Consider the following 19,639-nt stretch of genomic DNA (forward strand, 5'->3'; position numbering starts at 1 on the left):
ATGTATATACAGGGTATATGTTTTGTATGATTTGGATTTGCTTCTTGATTTCCATTGCGTGACTAGTTCTGTGCACAAAGTTGAGCTCAGAAAACTTGCGCATGGAGTAATTATGAGTATCATCTGGTGTTGCAGAACTAGGGGGTTATGTCGGGAACGCTAGGAGACGAGACTGAAGCACAGCGCATGGAGCGCGAAGCAAAACAAAAGGAAGAGGCTGAGGGTGCAGCCAGAGATCAGTTTCCACCACCACCACCACCCATGACGCAGCAAAATTTTATCCAGTACATGCAGCTGGTAGAGGAGAGACAGCGTGTAACACTGGAGCAGCAGAACAAATTCTTCCAAGATTTGCTGCAGCAGAAGAGGGTGGAGAGACCTGAGAACCCGGGAGTCACATTAGCAGACTTCCAAAACACTAAGCCTATATCTTTCGCATACGCGCCCGAGCCAATGGACGCGGAAGATTGGCTGATGGATACTGAGCGAAAGCTCAACACCGTGGGATGTAACGACCAAGAGAAGGTTCGTTATGCTACCCATCTGCTGTGTGGACCTGCCGCATCGTGGTGGGACAATATTGTAGCCGTTTATCCGGCTGGAAAGGTATTTACCTGGGAGGAATTTGCAAGGAAGTTCAGGGAATCCAATGTCCCTGAAAGTATAGTGGAGCTGAAGCATCGAGAATTTGAAAGTCTCGAGCAGAAGGACAAGGCAATCCTGACCTATGTCAGGGAGTTCTCTAAACTGTCCCGGTACGCTGTTGAAGAAGTCAACACCGAGGACAAGAAGAAGAAGAGATTTCTGAGGGGGTTAAGTCCCCAGTTCAAAGTACAGCTCCGTATGATGAGAGCGACGGAGTTTCAAGAGTTGGTGGATGCCGCCATCACTCTAGAAGATGATTTCAAGCAATTACAGGAGGAGAAGAGGAAAAAGGCCAAGTTTGAGCCTAAGAGGTTTGTTAGTAACAAGCCTAATACCAGCTTGAGTTTCAAGCCCAGATACAACAACAACAACAACAACAACAACAACAACAACAACAACAGCAACTACTACGGTAGTAGGAAGAACCAAGCATTCCAAACTGCAAATCAAATAGTTTGCAGAAGCTGTGGAGGTACGGGGCATTTCTCCAAGGACTGTAAGAAACCCAGAATCATATGCTTCGGGTGCCGTGAGGAAGGACACATGCTTAGGGATTGCCCTAAGAATAGGAATAAAGGAGGACAGTCTGGAGGAGGTGGAGGTCGAGGAGGAAACACCGGAGGCAACTGGAAGAATAAGAAGCCCTTCGGCAAGCTGAACTGTACCAGTCTGGAGGAGGTGGTCAACTCTGACCAGGCGGTGATAGGTACGCTCCAGATACTCACTCATCCTGGCAAAGTACTTTTTGATACTGGTGCAACTACATCATTCATTTCTCAACAATTCATCACCAAACATGGGATTAGTTGCACTAAGTTAGATACACCCATAACCATACTTTCTGCGGGGGGAACGATAGTAGTAACCCATGCCAAACAAAAACAAGTCATTATGATCAATAAGTGCGCGTTTGACGCAGACCTGTTCATTTTACCGATGAAGGACATTGATGTCATTCTTGGTATGAACTGGTTGGAAGCTAATGGAGCATTGATCGACTGTGTAAACAAGACGGTATCATTGAAAAGTCCCGATGGAAGTAGAATGATCTACCAAGGCAACAAACATACATAGATTGAAGTTGAGCTACAGCTTAACAGCATGAAGGAGGTGAAGTTAGAAGATATACCTGTAGTAAATGAATTCCAGGATGTGTTTCCTGCGGAATTACCTGGTATGCCACCAGATAGGGAGATAGAATTCACTATCGACCTAATCCCAGGAACAGCTCCGATTGCCAAAGCACCATATAAGATGGGGCCCAAGGAGTTGAAAGAACTTAAGGAGCAACTGGATGACTTGGAACAAAAGGGATTCATTCAAGAGAGTGTTTCACCATGGGGATCACCTGTGATCTTCGTGGATAAAAGAGATGGAGGAAGAAGGATGTGCAGAGATTACAGGAATCTGAACAACGTCACAATCAAGAACAAGTACCCACTCCCAAGAATACAAGATCTATTTGATCAAGTGAGAGGCGCGGGAGTCTTTTCCAAGATTGATCTAAGATCCGGTTATCACCAGATAAAGATCAAGAAGGAAGACATTCCGAAAACTGCCTTTATCTCAAGGTATGGACACCATGAATACCTTGTAGTACCTTTTGGATTGACCAATGCCCCAGCAATATTCATGAATCTCATGAATAAGATCTTCATGCCATATCTAGACAAGTTTGTCATCGTATTTATCGATGATATTCTGATATATTCCAAGAACAAGGCTGAACATGCTGAACATTTAAGGTTAGTGTTGCAAACACTAAGGGAACATCAACTCTATCCCAAACTTAGTAAGTGTGAATTTTGGCTGGATCAAGTGGAATTTCTTGGTCATGTTATTAGTAAAGATGGAATAGCTGTTAACCCGAGTAAGGTAGCAGCAGTTCTAGAATGGGAAGCCCCCAAGACTGTCAAGGAAATCCGAGGATTCCTAGGAATGGCAGGTTATTATCGGAGATTCATTGAAGGATTCTCTAAGATAGCAGGACCAATGACAAAGTTGCTAAGGAAGAACACACCATTCGTGTGGTCAGAGGAGTGTGAAAAGAGCTTTCAAACTCTAAAAGAGAAACTCACCACGGCACCGGTGTTAGCAGTTCCAGAAGTTGGCAAGGACTACACCGTGTACTGTGACGCATCCAAGCATGGACTGGGTTGCGTACTCATGCAAGATCGGAAAGTGATATCTTATGGATCGAGGCAACTCAGACCTCATGAAGTGAATTATCCAACACATGACTTGGAATTAGCAGCTGTCGTATTTGCACTCAAAACATGGAGACATTTTCTCTATGGAGCTAAGTGTGAGCTCTATACAGACCATAAAAGCCTCAAATATTTCTTCACTCAGAAGGAACTCAACATGAGACAGAAAAGATGGCTAGAATGGATCAAGGATTATGACCTGACAATCAATTACACACCAGGAAAGGCTAATGTTGTAGCAGATGCCCTGAGTAGGAAGAGTACCGGAGGAGTGGAACAAGAAATATCACCGGAGTTGAGGAAGGAAATAAGTCAAGCCCAAATACAACTTTGGGAGAAGGAAGCCCATGAAGGATTATCGGCGTTGCAAGTAGCCGATGTGTTGAATGTCAACCTGAAGAATGAGATAATGATGGGTCAGCTAGACGATCCATTCATCGTGGAGGAGATGAGAAGAATAGATGAGGGAAGACCATCAGAATTTCACCGCGGAGAATCTGGATCATTATGGTTCCAGAAAAGGATTTGCGTTCCGGATATTGCTGAAATTAAGGAAGTAATACTCCGGGAAGCTCATCAAACACCATATTCCATACATCCGGGAAGTACAAAGATGTACATGGACTTAAAGGAACTATTCTGGTGGAATAACATGAAGAGGGAGATAGCACAATATGTGGCGGAATGCCATACCTGCCAGAGAGTGAAGGCTGAACACCGGTAGTCCCAAGCAGGGAAGTTACAACCTTTACCTATTCCAGAGTGGAAATGGGAAGAAATAGGGATGGATTTCATCACCGGACTACCCATGACTAATAAAAAGAAGGACATGATATGGGTAATCGTGGACCGGTTGACGAAAAGTGCCCATTTTTTAGCGGTAAACCAGCAGGATAAAGGAGAGAAACTTATCGATCTTTACATCAAAGAGATCGTGAGTAAGCATGGAGTGCCTAAGAAGATAGTATCGGATCGAGGATCCATGTTCACATCAGCATTCTGGAAGCAACTTCACGAAGCTTTAGGATCCAAATTGGACTATAGTACCGCTTATCATCCCCAGACAGGTGGACAAACCGAGAGAACTAACCAGATCCTAGAGGATATGCTTAGGGCTTGTGCCCTAGACTTCGGAGGATCATGGGAGGAGCACTTACCACTAGCAGAGTTTTCATATAACAATAGTTACCAAAGCAGCATCAAGATGGCACCATTTGAAGCTCTGTATGGAAGGAAGTGTAGATCACCGATATGTTGGTATGAAGCCGGAGCAAGCAAAGAGTTCAACCCTGATTATGTCAAGGAAAAACAACAAATCATTGACATTATCAGAGACAGGCTCAAGATAGCCCAAAGTCGGCAAAAGAGTTATGCCGATCAGAAGAGGAGAACATGGGAGCCACGAGTTGGAGACATGGTCTATCTTAAGGTAAGCCCGATGAAAGGACTCCAGAGATTTGGAGTAAAAGGAAAACTCAGTCCTAGATATATAGGACCTTTCAAGATACTGAGTCAGAACCGAGGTTTAGCCTTTCAATTGGAACTACCTGGAAGGCTGGCTCAAGTTCACAATGTATTCCATGTGTCACAACTCCGGAAATGTTTGAAGACCCCAGATGAACCAATATCACATGATGAGCTCGAGTTACAACCAGACTTGACATACATCGAGAAGCCAGCCAAGATTCTCGAGGAGAGCTGGAAACAACTCAGAAATAAAGCGATCAAGTATTGCAAGATACAATGGAAGCATCACCCCGAGAGGGAAGCCACCTGGGAAAAAGAAGAAGACCTGAGGAAAACATACCCCGAGCTGTTCAGGTATTACAACCACAACTTCGGGACGAAGTTTTCTTTAAGGGGGAAAGGCTGTAATGTCCCAGGTTTAGAGACGATCGAGGGGTAGATTTTAGAAAGGGATGTGCATTGCATAGTAAATTCTGGGGAAATTTCGCGCTTTTAAACAAAAACTGCATCGAAGGGAGACAAGTTTCTCTCTCGACACCTTACAGGGTTAGGGTTTCGAGAGTGCGACAAACTTGCATCTCACTTAACTAGTTTAGGGTTTGGAGAAGAGAGGGGAGAGTTTGCATGATTAAATTATTTATAAAGTGACATAGTTGAATTCAAACCAATGTTGAATTTGAATTTCAAATTCAAACATTAAATACTTAACCTAAATAATTCAATTGTGAGGAAATTCATTAAGTATATAATCAATAATAAACAATATGAACAATTATAATAAAGTAAAGCTCATTAGGGGAAACTTTGAGCTTTATTGATTAACACACAAGATACATTGTTTTTACAATATTCATAATGGAAATAAATGAATATTACAACACATTACAAGAATTGGTGAAATTGAAAAATAAAAGAAAATTAAAAAGAAAAGTACAAGTAATGACCCTAGTCTAAATACTACAAGATCATCTTCACTTGATCTTGGATTTGATGAACTCCATGTCCGTTGTGATCAATTGTTGATCCCTGCACAAAATCACAACAAAAAGAAGTTATGCCAAGTGGCATAGCCACTTGGCAGGTTAGAAATCAAATGGAAATAGGAAATGAGCAGATAGGACCAAAGTGGCCGAGCTGATCCATGCCATAGTCATGTTCCAGGTCCAGGTGCACAGCACATGCCTACACACACACAGCCTGCTCACAGGGCTGTGTGCATGCAGCACACACACATAGTGAGTCACCAAAGTCACAAGCAAGAGCTGTCGACCAGGGAGAGCAAGGGAGCACCACATATAAGCTTTTCAGAAGCAAACCCTAAGCCATATCCATCGACAGGCTTCACTGGTAAGAACACAAGAACACAAGAACAGCCACTGCTGTTCAATCTGCTAACTCATCACAGCACTGAATCAAGCCCCACAAGATCACCAGGAGGAGCAGGGCAAGTAAACCAACCACAAGTTCATCACAGAAGCAAAACCTCTACATCAACAAATCATCTAGGAGCTGGAGTGAGGTATAAACAAGATCAACCTGAGCAAAACTCTGTTTTGCTCATAAATAAGCATGTGCATAACATATACACAAGCCAGAGGGTATGGTTACCCTGTGTGCATCATCATTTGGTGATCAAACCATTTGATGCTGGCAAAAAGGGAATTAAGCCAGAAGAAATCATCCCAGGGAAGAAATGGTCAAACCCACTGTATTAACACTGAGGTAAACCAAAGCATCCAGCAAGGAAAAGATTCACAGCTAGCCTACCCAACTCACCTAGCACTACATGGTTTACTAACCATCAGACAGATAGGCACTTGTGCCTATTCTAGTTTGTCAACAGTAAAGAGCACTGGAAATCCAACAACGATTGCCCAGAGATGTAGCCACCAAGCCACAACAAGCCACAGAGAGGGGGAGCTACCCATGACAGCATCAAAGAGCTGCCAGGGCCACCTCAACCCATAACCAAAACCTTAAGCCACCACATCATCACCCAGTAGGGTTCAGTAGAGGGCTAGGGTACCAACCAGTGGTTGTCATCCAGCTAGCCCTAGTTAATTTAATTAATATGATCATCACTGCAAGGCAGTTCACATCATTTATCCATTTAATAAAGCAAGCTAATACAGATAAATGAATTACACAAGTAATCAAAGCACCAGAGCCTTGCAGATGATCTAAAGGATCATTGCAAGCATCAGCTGATGCTTGAGCAAGCACCAGCACTGATCTGTGCCACACACATACACATAAAAAGGTAACAGCAATGCACAGGCACAGGTAAGCAAACCAATTATCAGCTGTTGATGATCACATGATCATCAGAGCTTGCCATAGCATGCTAGAGCATGCTAGAGCATCACTAAGCAACAGAGCATGGACAAGTATTTAATTGGCCACAGATAATCAACAAGTGTTTCACTGGCAACCAAAAAGATAATTAAATGATTGTATCCAGAAGCACACCCAAGGCAGGATGAACCCCTAGATCAAGATAAATAAGTAAAGCACTTGGTGCTCATCACTGAATTATGCAGTTAACCAGCAGTAATGCTCCACCAAGCTTACACATGTAATTGAGCACAAGGGACAACATATCAGTGCCCTGGAACTTGCAAATTGCAAGGATTACACATGGTAATCAAGCCAGTGCAGCCAAATTGAATACACATGAATGTCTAGCAAGAATAGTAAATAGAACAGAGGCACAGGGAAGGTTCCAAGCCAGATATGCAAGATTCAACAAGCATGTGGCTCTGGAACATGCACAGAACTGTGCACAATCAAGATAGCAAGAATTAAGCCCAGCTAATAGGCAGAATAGGGCAGCACCGTAGCTAGGATTCATGGCAGTAGCTCTAGCGGCAGCAGCACACGCCACACGGCAAGCTAGGCGCAACAGAGCAGCAACAACAGCACGGCAGGCCCTCCATTGGGAGGAAAGCCTTAGCTAGAGCTACTGAGAGAGGAAGAAGAACATGCACACATGGGAGAAGAAGAGGTGGAGGACGTACCAGGGTCGAGCGGGCCAACCACCATGGCGGCCACGGCGGCACACGCCAGGGCGCGGTGGCGCCAGGCCAAGCCAGGCCATGGCGGCGCCACAGCACCACCCCATCGTGGCGGCCACAGCACCATCTCGCCCGGAGCTTGGGGAACCACGGGATCAAGTGGATCCCGAACCCTAGGCATGGCGGCGAGGGTCGATGGCGAGCGAGGGACGGCATCAGCTCCAAATCGACGCGGAGAGAACGAATCGCCGTCGTCTGGCGGTTCGATTGCGCCCCATGGCGTAGGCCATGGCGGCCGGAGACCGCCGGAATCGGCCGGCGACGGTGCGGGCGACGCAGGTCGCCAGTGAGAGCGGAGGGGATTAGGATTAGGACGAGCAGCGCGAGGTGCGGGAGTGAGCGACCGACCGCTCGGGTCGGTTGGACCCGAGCTGGTCTAGCCCAACCCACTGGGCTCCACTGACAGGTGGGCCCAGGGGCAAAAAGGACTTTTCACAATTCAATAAAAACATTAAACTTTGAAATTCAATAGAAAATTATTTAAAGCTCTTAAAAATAAATTAAAAATATGAAAAAGGATCAGCATAAAATTCTCTATTTAAATAAAATATCAAAGAGAATTTTCGAAGACAATTAAGAATAAGTCCTATGTTAAGGATTTAAATAATGATTCAAATCACACATATTATTTTCATTAATGAAAATAAGTCCATCAATGCAATTGGATTTTAAAAAAACACCTTGACAACATTTCAAGGTTGTATTTTACCTTAAATCAAGTATCCTCAAATTATTCTTAGTATTAACCTCTTACATGAAATAATAACGACATCGGAAGGGGGGAACAAACCCTAAAAATGGAATCATGCATAACTGCTTCTTTAACCATTGCCCTTATCGGACAATGATGCTATTTTTCAGAGACAGAGGACAAGGGTCAGTCCACACCTTCCAACTGCAAAACTTTGCAGTGTTCAGGCAAGTTCATCACTTGCTTATGTCATTTGAGTATTTTTATCAAATTACTTGCAAAGTATTATGGTTATCACTATTGCACAAAAATCAAAACCATTACTTTCATAACTATGAATATGACTATGTGGTGGGCAATGGAACCATGGATTGTGTTGATATGGTGGAGGTTCCATTGCACGGGTTTATATCCATCTAGGATTAAACAACAAATGTCGCCAGTGATTCTTGTGCCGTAATACCCGTGTTAACCATAAGATCCGGAGTGGGACGGAGTAGTCAAAAGTGTTTCCACCTCTCGTTCATCAACGGATGCTCATTACCGGGTGCTCATGATCTTGCGAGACTTGATGCAGGGGTGGGAACCCGTAGAAGTCCCAACGGTAATGAGGTCTATGATGGGTTGCATCTGCCGGCGTAGGAATGTATGGTAGAGCCACTGCATTGACGTCGTGGTCGGAGTCCACGAAATATATGGGAATAATGGGGCCGGCGTGGACCCAGGGTCGGAGTATGCAACAAAGGGTGGGTGTTCGAGGTAGCGGAGGAACATGATTGGCTAGACCTTATACCGGGCCTCACACCAAAGGAAGTGTTGACGGGAAAGCTGCCCGGTTGGCACCAAGGTTAAGATCTCTTATGGGTAAAGCAACACACCTCTGCATAGTGTAAAGAACTGTGACCTGTCACTCCCTGTTCCGGGATGAGGAACTGCGAACGCGGCCGGAAAGGAGCTCCATGAAGTTCTAGTAAACCGGTGAAGGCTGACGGACATAGCTCTTTGAAATAAAAGCAATCTCTTGAAGAAATGTTGATCAAAACTTGCATTGGTATTAGACTTTCTGGTCTAATATCGTAGCTAGTGCATTAAACACCTCTTATCTATAATGAACTTGTTGAGTACGCTCGTACTCATACCACTCTTAAATCCCATGCTTAGATTGTCTGAATCGTCTGGAGGAGGACTACGACAGCAATGAAGGAGCCGAGATCATCGGCTACGAGGAACCAGACCTCTCAGGAGGAGTTGAAGGCGTAGACTATCTCATAGTCTACGGATCCGGGGAGGCTTCCGGAGGAGATCAAGCCTAGAGATATCCGAGAGTAGTAATAGCCGAGCAGCACGAACTCTTAATATTTAGCTGCTCGATGAAATAAATGTTTAGTTTAATGAGACTCTGGTATTGTAAGTTAAGTTGGGTTCGCCTCGGACCCAGGAGTAATCCTCTTAGGACCCAAGAGGAGCTCCGAGACGACATGTGTATGTTAATTGTAATAATATGTGAATGAGTTATGGACCTGCTATGTTCTGTTGTACTACTCTGAGGGATGTAACATTTGCGGAATGGTACTTCGTGAATGTTATATCAACGACTGGCATACTACAACATGCAGTGGTATGCAGGGTCACCACAGCTTTAGCTGGAAATATATGTATCTTAGTATGGGTTCCCTCTGAACAAGCGTCATAGAGGTTATGCCGAGGCTGCCTCCGTTGAAAGTGAAATGACGTGAAAAAGAGTTGAATGTCCTACCCAAGCCCTGTGCAGTTCCTAGGATGGCAGTTGCTATCATTAGGAGGCCAAGCTCATAGGGGAGGTGCCTATACTAGAGTATGTAAGTGAAATGTTAATGGTTGATGATCCGCATACTGTTTTATGATGATTCAGGGCTATCCCTGACGGATATAATCAAAAGTTGTGGAACAAGAGTACAACCTCTGCAGAGTGTTAAACTATTCGAATAGCCGCGTCTGCGGTCATGGACAGTTGGATGGCCATACTGTTCCGTTGTCAGATGTTTTCCAAAATGAATGGTGACTTGAAATATGACTTTGACTTGAATCACAACAGAGTTGTGGGAATGACACTAATGTTCCCACATTTGTAAGTCTAGGTAAATAAAGAGTCTTGACTAGTAAGTGTTTATGAAATAAAACTGGCTTTATGCAAATGAATCTAGAGCTTAGAACCTACTAGAGCTATTAGTAATTCTATTAGTATAGTTTGCGACTACTTTAAAGTACTCATGGCTTTGTCCCTAGCTATTCAAATGGCCAGACTATGAAGAGGAGAACCAGTACCCGGAAGGTGGTCAGCAGGACGTCTACGATAACTAGAACTACCTCCTGATGTCAAGTGTTGTCTGTGAAACAGATGGACCGCTACTACGTTATCTTCCGCTTTGTGTTATGTATTTGATCCTTAGATCAATTGTCGTATTAAGACGGGATCATGTGATCCTTTGATGTAAGACAATTATGGTTTGTAATGAATGATGCGATGTGATATGAACTTATTATGTCTCACAAAAACAATCTTCCCGGGATTGCGATGTATGGCATAATAGGCATCTGGACTTAAAAATCCGGGTGTTGACACCCCCTCTCTCCCCCATAGAGCAGCTCCGTCTTATGCGAAGCCCTGGATCTTTTCTCCTCCACCAGCACCACCACACCGTCGTGCTGCTAGGATTCCGAGGAGATCTACCACACCTCCGCTGCCCGCTGGAACGGGGAGATGACGGGCTTCATCGACACTGTAAGCACGACCGAGTACGGAAGTGCTACCGGATTGCAGCACGGATGATTGACTACATCAACAACGAGATCTAATCTCGTAGGTTTTGGAATCTTCGAGGGTTAGTCTCGCAATCTTCTTGTTGCTTCGATCTTGGTAGATTAGATCTTGCTTCTTCCTAGATTGGATCTTGGTTTTTTTTCATGTTCACGGTAGAATTTTTTTGTTTTCCATGCATCGAACCCATCAATATAGATACTACCTCTTTCCATAAATAGATAATAAAAGTTTGTCTAAATTTGAATATATCTAGCCACAATTTAGTGTATAGATACATCTAAATTTAGATAAATCTTTGACATTTATTTATGGATCGTAGTAGGGAGTATATAAATTGGCTTTTCCAAAAAATAGGAGAAAACGTAATACCGACACCGACACATATCTGGACCGCTGCTCGGGCCTATTTCACCGCTCGTCGTGGGGCCGCGTGCGCGCGAGAGAGAGAGAGAGCGCGCCTCTGGTCAAGAAGAAAAATAAAAGCACAATCTTTAGTCTCGTCGAATCGAGGCAGAAAAAATCCCCAAATCGCCGCCCCCAAGATCATGCCGTATCCTGCCGCCGGCGCCGCCGTCGGCACTCACCACCCTCTCCAATATGAGCCGCCCTTGGGGCCTGCTGCCTACTCTCCGCGCGGGGGAGACTCCTCCTCCGCCTGGGAGTTGCGGCCTTGGTCTCCTGTGCCCGCGGAGTCCCTCGCGCCGGAGAGAGCCGCCGCCGCCCGCCCTCCCCGTCATGAGTGCTACTGGTGGCCTGCTTCCTTCAGCAGCAATGCTCCGCCTGGGGGAGACTCCTCCTCCGCCTGGGACAAGGGAGAGAGGCCTCGGTCTCCCCTGCCGGCGGATCCTTTCGCGGAGTACTACGACAAGCTGGCCGGGTACTTTGTGGAGGCGGCCCGCCGCCTCCCCCTCGCTCAAATCCCCTACCTCGCCCACTGCATCAGACTGAAGGGTCTCGCCATCGGCTTCGCCGACCCCGTCACCAACATCCTCCTCACCACCATCGACGCTTTCGCCCACACCGAGAAGTACATGATCTATCCGGTGGACCGCACAGCCATTGAGCTAACAAAACACAAGATTACCTTCGCTGATGGCGCTCGCAGCTCCTGGGTGGCTCTAAACAGATTCATGGTCTGCTATTTTCGGTACCTCACGGGGACTCAAGCCGACCTTCTCCTCCACAAGGCTGGCTATGATCTCCGCGTTGCCATTGAAGCTGTTGAACTTCATATTGCTGGCCCAAATTATTCTGAGCTGCTCCAGGATTCTGCCAGGACCAAGACAGCATTTGAGGACGCCGCTTACCCACGGTGTTCTGCGCCCAACCTCTTGCGTCTAATGACGTCGAGTTACAGCCGTTCCATGGTCGAGCCCATCCTAGAAGATTTGCGCCGAGGGGGGGAGCTCACAGCTGACTGTGTCTACAAGCTCTGCACGTTGCTGCGCTGTCCATGGTCGTCGCCACCGCCACGCCCCCCTCCTCCTATTCCTGGAACTTTTCGGGACAGGAGCGGCGGTGCCACCTTGATCTTCTCCTTCGGAGATGATTCTTTTGTCACAACTCGCATCTCAAAGGACGGTGTTGCCACAGCCACCGTCAGCTCATCTAGTCCGACTTATGCTGGTTGCTTGGAAGACACAACCAACCTGGTAAGTATGTTCCCTATCCACAGTGGGAGACTTGTCAGCCACACAGAGACCTTGGAGAGCCCAGAATTTCTGCCGTTTCTCAAGTCGCAGCTACTTGATATGATCCATGGGGTGTATCTAAAGGCCATTGCTATGCTACCAGCTCGTGCTCTACGTGAGGGCCACCTCCTCCACTCTCTAGTAACAGCTGGTCACTGTTACGGACCGTTGGACCCTGTGTCCAATATTGTCGTCAACACAATCTGGTATGATGCTACCTTTCCGTTGTCTATCGCTTCCAAGGTTGGAGCAATGGATATCCTTGACGCCCGCTCAATGCACCGCATTGAATCCCGTTCAATCGACGGCCTGGTTGCCTACCTCCGCAGATCCCCCTCAATAGATGAGCAACATGCCGTGACAATCCTCTGCAGAAATCGCTTGGACAACCCAATCTTGGACTTATCCAATATGCGTGATGTGGCACTGGCCGCGAAACATCCCCAGCCTGCTGCCTTTGGAGAATTTCTCGAGCACGTGTCCATTCAAGAGTTATACAACCAGTACTGCCTTTCTAGGGTCCAGGGGAATCCAGATTCTGCTTTCGAGGTGCTCAAGACGGCTCTACTCCAGGAAACAAGTCAAACAACACGTGTTGCATCACGATTGAAAAGATGCGCTCATCATATGGATGCATCAGCTGCTTTGGAGCGGTCGTTCTTCATGTCTCAACAAGATCATTTTCGTAGGGTGTTGGAAACGTTGCTGATTGGCTATGGCTACACTAATCCCCTGGTAGGTACATATATTTGTCCTGCCCATTTAATTACCGAGTTATATTTCAAATGTGAATTGAGTAGGACTTGCATTTACTTTGTTATTTAGGAATTTTTGTTGCTGTGTAGTTTTCTCTTCTTTTAGACTTTGATACTGAATGTGCAATTTGGTCACAAAAGAAGGTTCTAGTTTCCAAGTTTCTGGCAACTGCAAACATGAATGTTGGATCCTGGGAGGTAGCACCGGAGTAGTCGTTAGGCTGAAACAGTGATTAGGGGGATCTGCATGTCGCAGGAGAGAGGGAGGAAAAACAGATGTGAGGGGGAGCACTGAAGTAGCTGTTTGGCGAAACAATCATTATGGAGATGGAGCTTGCAGCTGGCTCCTGTGGCTGGTGGCACCACCTGGGAGCCGCCACCGAGGTTGGTAGATAGGCAGGGGCAGGAGGGGATAGTGAGTCAGGTGTCTTCAGGAGAGTGGCAGGGCAGCGGGGGTCCATGGGGACAACATATGCCCTTACTAGGCTGGACCCATCACATATCGGGGAGTTATCCAAAACGTATCAGAATTAAAATCATTAGCCTTTTATTGCTGTATTCCCCCATACGTATCATTGATAATATAATAAATAAATGAAGTTCTTACTTGCTTTGAAGGCACTAAAGTTTCGCTCACAACCTGAAGAGCTACAGGTTATGCTCAAAATAGCGGATTTTTGCAACTCAGGGACCTTGTCCCCATATGAATCCCACCAATCCGCTGGTTGAAATTTTTTGGTACCCCTCCACTTGTTTGAACTTTGAACTGAATGTGTTGACCAATGCACCTTTATGTTCATGTAGACAACTCAATGTCAAATAGGCAGTAGCAAATTATGTGATCTCTATCCTAATTAACTCTCCTCGTTTAGTAACTCTTTCAGTAGCAATGTTCTCGAATAAATATATGTGTAGATTTTCTGGCCCTTTGCAATTGTTGTGGTGTGCATCTTAATCTTTTTCTCAAAATATTCTAGAATTACATCATTGCTTGTTCTAGCTAGTCTGTTCAGTTTTAATTAATTACTGCATCTTGCATCTACGGTTATACTTGCCAAGATGCTTAGTTTTTCACCTTCATGTTTTTTCTAGGTACCACTATACAATCTCGGTGTCATCTGTGGAGTGACGAGACAGAGAAACTACAGCTGCACGGATGTTTACCATGCCAATTTTTTGGCTAGCTCAGATGGTGGATCATCGTGGAAGCTGTTCTTCGCTGAATTCTGGAACCAACCAGATGAGAGAATTGAAGAATCAAAAAGGCCTTTTTGCTGCCCTATACCGGATTACCACGAATATCCTGGTAAGCTTTCACCGGCACGAGTTATTCAACTCCTGTATCAACCATAATAGTTAGGGTATAATATATCGACACATGAAATAATTTGGAACTTCTCAACTTGAGGCTCGATCCTAACTCGCAAATGCATTATCCTGTCAATAAAAATGTAATGAATTACAGCCTGATCTTAATCTTGTTTCTTTTTTATTTTCGAAACAGGTCGCTGCGTCGTTTGCGAGAATGGTTCGTGTATCATCGTGCATCCACAATCGCGCAAGTATTACATGGGAAACTCTTCACTTCCATTTCCGATACTAGGCCACCTCGGGGCTGATACAAGTGAGAAATTGGACTTTGACGTAATTTACCCAAGTCTATAGAAGGTGGAGGTGGATACGCGGTGGACTTGTGGTATGTTGTATTTTATATTGAATAATCTTATATCATGGAATTATTGTACTGTTAGAAGTTGGTTAAACATATTGTGGTCTGGTGGTTGCATGTGTTCCTACAGTTAGCATTAGCTCCTTTTACTACAATCAGCTAACTAAACTGACCGAGGTGACGCTTTTGAACCGGCTATATGTTAGCATTAGGCCTTACTTGGTTCATCGTTTATTGGCTTAAAACCCGCGTGATGTCCCTTGAAATTTTCGGCGGAGGCCAGCAAACCTGCTAGGGTTCGTTGTTTTAGGATCAGCTGTGGCTCGTTTCCATTCATCTGGAAATTTCTACACACCACCGAATGCTCTGTTTAATGTTCGCTGGTTTCCTTGTGCACTGCGACATACACGTGTAAACTGTCACAGGCGGGAAACAAAGCCAAGCTCCCATGCGGGGCCTTAATCTTCTGTGGTAGTGTCTTTAATTCAATGATGAACTTGGTTATATGCATGTAAAGCCTGATCGACTGAATTAATTGGGTATGGCACAACCAGCCATTTTGTTTCACTAGTGCAGGTACGTTTGTGCAAAGACTTGACTTGTGAACTTAATTGTATTTTGTCAAGAAAGTACACCTAGGCACTTGACATTGATCATTTTGTAGTGGAGATTAACTCAAGGGGACTAAGACAAAACTATACTGTCCAGATAACTGACCAAATAAAATGAGAGGATGCATTTCCTTTTAATGAATTTTGGCAAGGAATTAGCTTGGCGATGTGGATGCCTGTTTATATTTTTCAGCACTTACTAGTTCCTAGCTACAAGTGTATGGCGTTTTGGAGCTCGGGCTACATGGTGTCCGTTTTTCCAAAAATTCCAAAATGGCATTTCAAAGTTTCGAAATAATCTGTTTGGGCAAAAAACCAATACAAAAGACTCAGTATTTTGGGGTGTGTGAAATTGACCAAAGTGTGGGTCTAAAGTAGTGGACAATACAGATTCTGAAACCGCCAACATTTGTCAGAATTTTTCATTTTTTTGCATCCCAGAATACAACGTATTTCACACTGAGATTTTGCGCATTGGTATAATGCATCATTGGCTACATTTAGAATTATTTTCAGATTTTTTGAAACTTTAAATATCAAATCCGAACTTTGAAAAAAAAAAGACCCATGTAGGGCTACATTTGGGGTTTCCACTAGCTACAAGTCAAACACATCCTGTATAGCTGGTTTGTAGATCTTCTTCCGAGCAGCTGTGTGGGAATTAACCTTTTTGCTGATTTATATGTTGTAAAAGTTCAAAACAAAACAACTACCGTCACTATAATTATACATCAACTTATAACCAAAACAAGCTGCTGTTCTATGTGATGGGTTAGGTAGCTAGCAGCATAAATTAAGGGCAGTGCTGACCGTCGGTCGGCTGATAATTGCATGAAAATCGGTCGCAGTCCGCACCATCCGATCAAGATCTGACGGTCAGAACAAAGCCGCAGCACGGTTTTTCATTTGGCCCCCTAGTTTTTGCAAAATTAACCCGCGGTCCAAGCTTCTTCAGTTAAATCCGAACAGGTATACCTCTTTAGCCCAGTTCTTGCCGATATTTACAACAAAATGCCACCGCGATGATTCGCCCATATGTCAGATGGTATTACAACAAAAGGAAACTCCTTGTATACAAAAAAAATATATGGTTACAACAAAAATGTTACAATTTTATATTAAAAAGTAATACTACAATAAAGTGCTTAAATCAACATTTTTTTGTTGTAGCTTGATTTGCAACAAAAAACGCCAATAATTTCTTCAAAACCCGTAGACTATTACAACAAAAATACATGTGTTTGTAAAAAAATACAAAGTGGTCAAGTAATAATTAATTTTCCACCGATTGAATTACAACAAAAATCTCCAACTATTTTAATAAAAGTCGTAAGCAATTACAACAACAAAATGTTGATTTAAGCACTTACAACAAATCACAAATACATTTACAACAATAAATTAACAACAAAACCAACATTTTGTATTTGGGTGTTTACAATAATAGTCGGCAACAATTTTAATAGGAAAACAAAATTATATTACAACAAATTAGCAACATATTTACAATAATATTTAATAGTGAAAACAACAAATAATTTGGGTGTTTACAAAAAAAAGCCAGCAACAAATTTAACCAGAAAACAACAATTCTCATGCCAAAAAATATTTACAACAAATCAACAATATATTTACAACAATAATTAACAAATAAACTAACAAAAATAAAACATTTATTGTATCCACGCCCCACATCTCCTTGGCCATCTTCATCAGTAACTCCCACACCGGCGACATCACCGGCATCAACACCAAGCTCGTCGGGGGCGGGGGAGCTTGCAGCTGGATGGTGTCATGGGGAGCGAATCGGTGAAATCGTCGGGAGGATCTGGCCGCTCGCTAGTGGAGGAGTTGTATTGGCGCACTCGCCAGGGGAGGAGCAGGGACGCCAAGCTCGCCGGGAGGAGCAGGGGGCACGCGGCGGGGGAGGAGCAGCGCGGCGCGCTCACCGGCGGAGGAGCAGGCCGGCGGCGCGCTCGATGGGAGGAGCAGGGGGCGTGCGGGGGGGAGGAGTTGTAGCGGCGCGATCGCCGGATGGAGTAGGGGGCGCTCGCCGGGAGGAGCACAGGGTACTCGCGGGGCGCGGAGCAGGGGCAGAGTGGTCGCCATGGGAGGAGCTGGGCGGCGCATCGCTGGTTCGTCGGTGAAAATCGGGGAAATAGACGAGGAAGGTGCGGTGGGACCCATCCACGACGGGTCACGTCTCCGCAGAAAGGCAACGACCGATTTTCAGCCCACGATCGGTGGGCTGATCGGAAGCGTTTTCCATAAATTAATACAAGTGATGAGCTAGCTAGCTAGTCTATCGGGCCAGCAGAAGAAGCAATTAACTGCAAGTCAGGCCTTTCGAGGAGCTGATTCGGTTGGAATTTATAAGCCGGAACTCACGGTGGTGGGTGTCCTCGCCGGTGACGCTATGTTCTAGCCGCTGGTGGCATCCAGTTGGAACCTGGCCAGCCCGGTAGCATCTGTTTGGTACTGCAGGCTAATCTAAATTTGCCGTCTTGATCTTGTGCGGAGGGAGGCTTACCTGCCATATGCTGCATATCTTTATGCAGACAGTTTGTTTATTTCCTTGTTTGGCTTGAAATTTTTGTGACATGGGAGTGCACATTGCAAAAACCCACACTTTGTTATTGAACTATGCATGTTTTGATATTAATATCAAGGCTTGCGTCTGTAATTCTATATTCCAAGTGTTGCCCCCATTGTCTGACAACAACTGTTAACATCTTGATACCTTTTACACTGTGCAGGCTACAACAAGAAGGGAGGATGGAATGACTCTGTTCTTCGTGTGCTGCAAACTGTAGCCAGTGGAGTGAATGAACAATCCGTGTCTCCTACAGATGCTGCGGACCATGCCCTATAGGCCCTAATTTAGTTTCTGATAGCCCTCTTGTTAGATCGCAGAAATTCCAGTACTTGCTCAGAACCATTTGTGTGTGTATGTAGAATCTTTATGTGCCCTGATCACATTTGATATATCAGTTCTAGCCTCTGCACTATGAATTCCTCTATTTGTTTCATGTCTAAAACAAAGTGGATTATGCATGTACCATATTATTGAATGTCTTTCTGTTTAGCTACCGCCATGGTCAAATTCCTGCATCCCGGCACTGACGAATCCGCGGGATTATCCCATTCTCAGTGATGGTACGCCACCACCACGCCTCGCCCTCACTTTACGGGCCACCTCTGATTATCTGATCCGTCTTCGCTTCCTTCTCCCTCTCGACGGAGACGGCGAAAAGCCGTAAGGCATTTAGAGGTGCAACCTGTTGAATAAATTTCAGTAGCCGTTGTCTAGTGTTTCGACAGTCAATTTTCAGTTAAGTTTTTCCAGGATTTAAGGATGGACGTTGACGTGGCTGTGCGATCACGTCCGTAGTGGTAGGATCACAGTGGGCTCGTTCCGAATTCGTGGGATGGGGCGATTTTGATGAAGATAATCCTTTGGGTGAAGAAAAACATGGAATAACCCTATGTCCAAACTATTTCACCGGACTAACCCTTTTGTGTGGTGTTTTTGCCATCGGCGTCACATATGTCTATGTGAAGCCCATGCGAACGGCACCACACATCTAGGCCAACGTGGCGCGGTCGCCGCTGCGCGCCGTTGACCAGCCGACGTTGCGGGATGTGTGGCACCGTTCGGAAGGGCGCCACACATCCACTTATGTGTGGCGGCCCGAGCCACTCAACCCGACCCAGCCACACTCCCCCACCCAAATTTTCTTCCTCCCCTCCTCCGACCAGCCACCCCACCTCTCTCCCTCACCCAAATCACTCTCAAATCTTGGTGGATTTCATTGGATCTGTCCGTGGAGATCGTTCCCAACCCGTTCATTGAGGTAATCTCCTCCGTTCCCCTTCTTTTCATCCAATAAATTGATGGATTTGGTTGGATCTAGATGTGAAATCCTAGATGTGAAACCCTAAGTTGATTTGGCAAGTGAAGTTGATGGTTTGGAATATTAGGGTTTGTTGAAGTAGGACAAGTGGTAGGGGTAGGTTGTACGGGTAGAA

The 19,639-nt window shown here is 45.1% G+C and overlaps 1 protein-coding gene across 1 annotated transcript; it reads left to right on the top strand.

The window, feature by feature from the left end:
• Positions 1-11,321: 11,321 nt before the first annotated feature.
• LOC127295675 (uncharacterized) lies at positions 11,322-18,699 on the top strand. The gene is made up of 4 exons (XM_051325666.1): positions 11,322-13,310; positions 14,423-14,636; positions 14,835-15,026; positions 18,367-18,699. The coding sequence occupies exons 1-3, from the start codon at positions 11,430-11,432 to the stop codon at positions 14,993-14,995; spliced, it is 2,256 nt and encodes a 751-aa protein (XP_051181626.1). The 5' UTR covers positions 11,322-11,429; the 3' UTR covers positions 14,996-15,026; positions 18,367-18,699.
• The last annotated feature ends 940 nt before the right edge of the window (positions 18,700-19,639 follow it).

This window comes from Lolium perenne, chromosome 1 (assembly GCF_019359855.2).
Source record: "Lolium perenne isolate Kyuss_39 chromosome 1, Kyuss_2.0, whole genome shotgun sequence".
NCBI classification, from domain to species: Eukaryota; Viridiplantae; Streptophyta; class Magnoliopsida; order Poales; family Poaceae; genus Lolium; species Lolium perenne.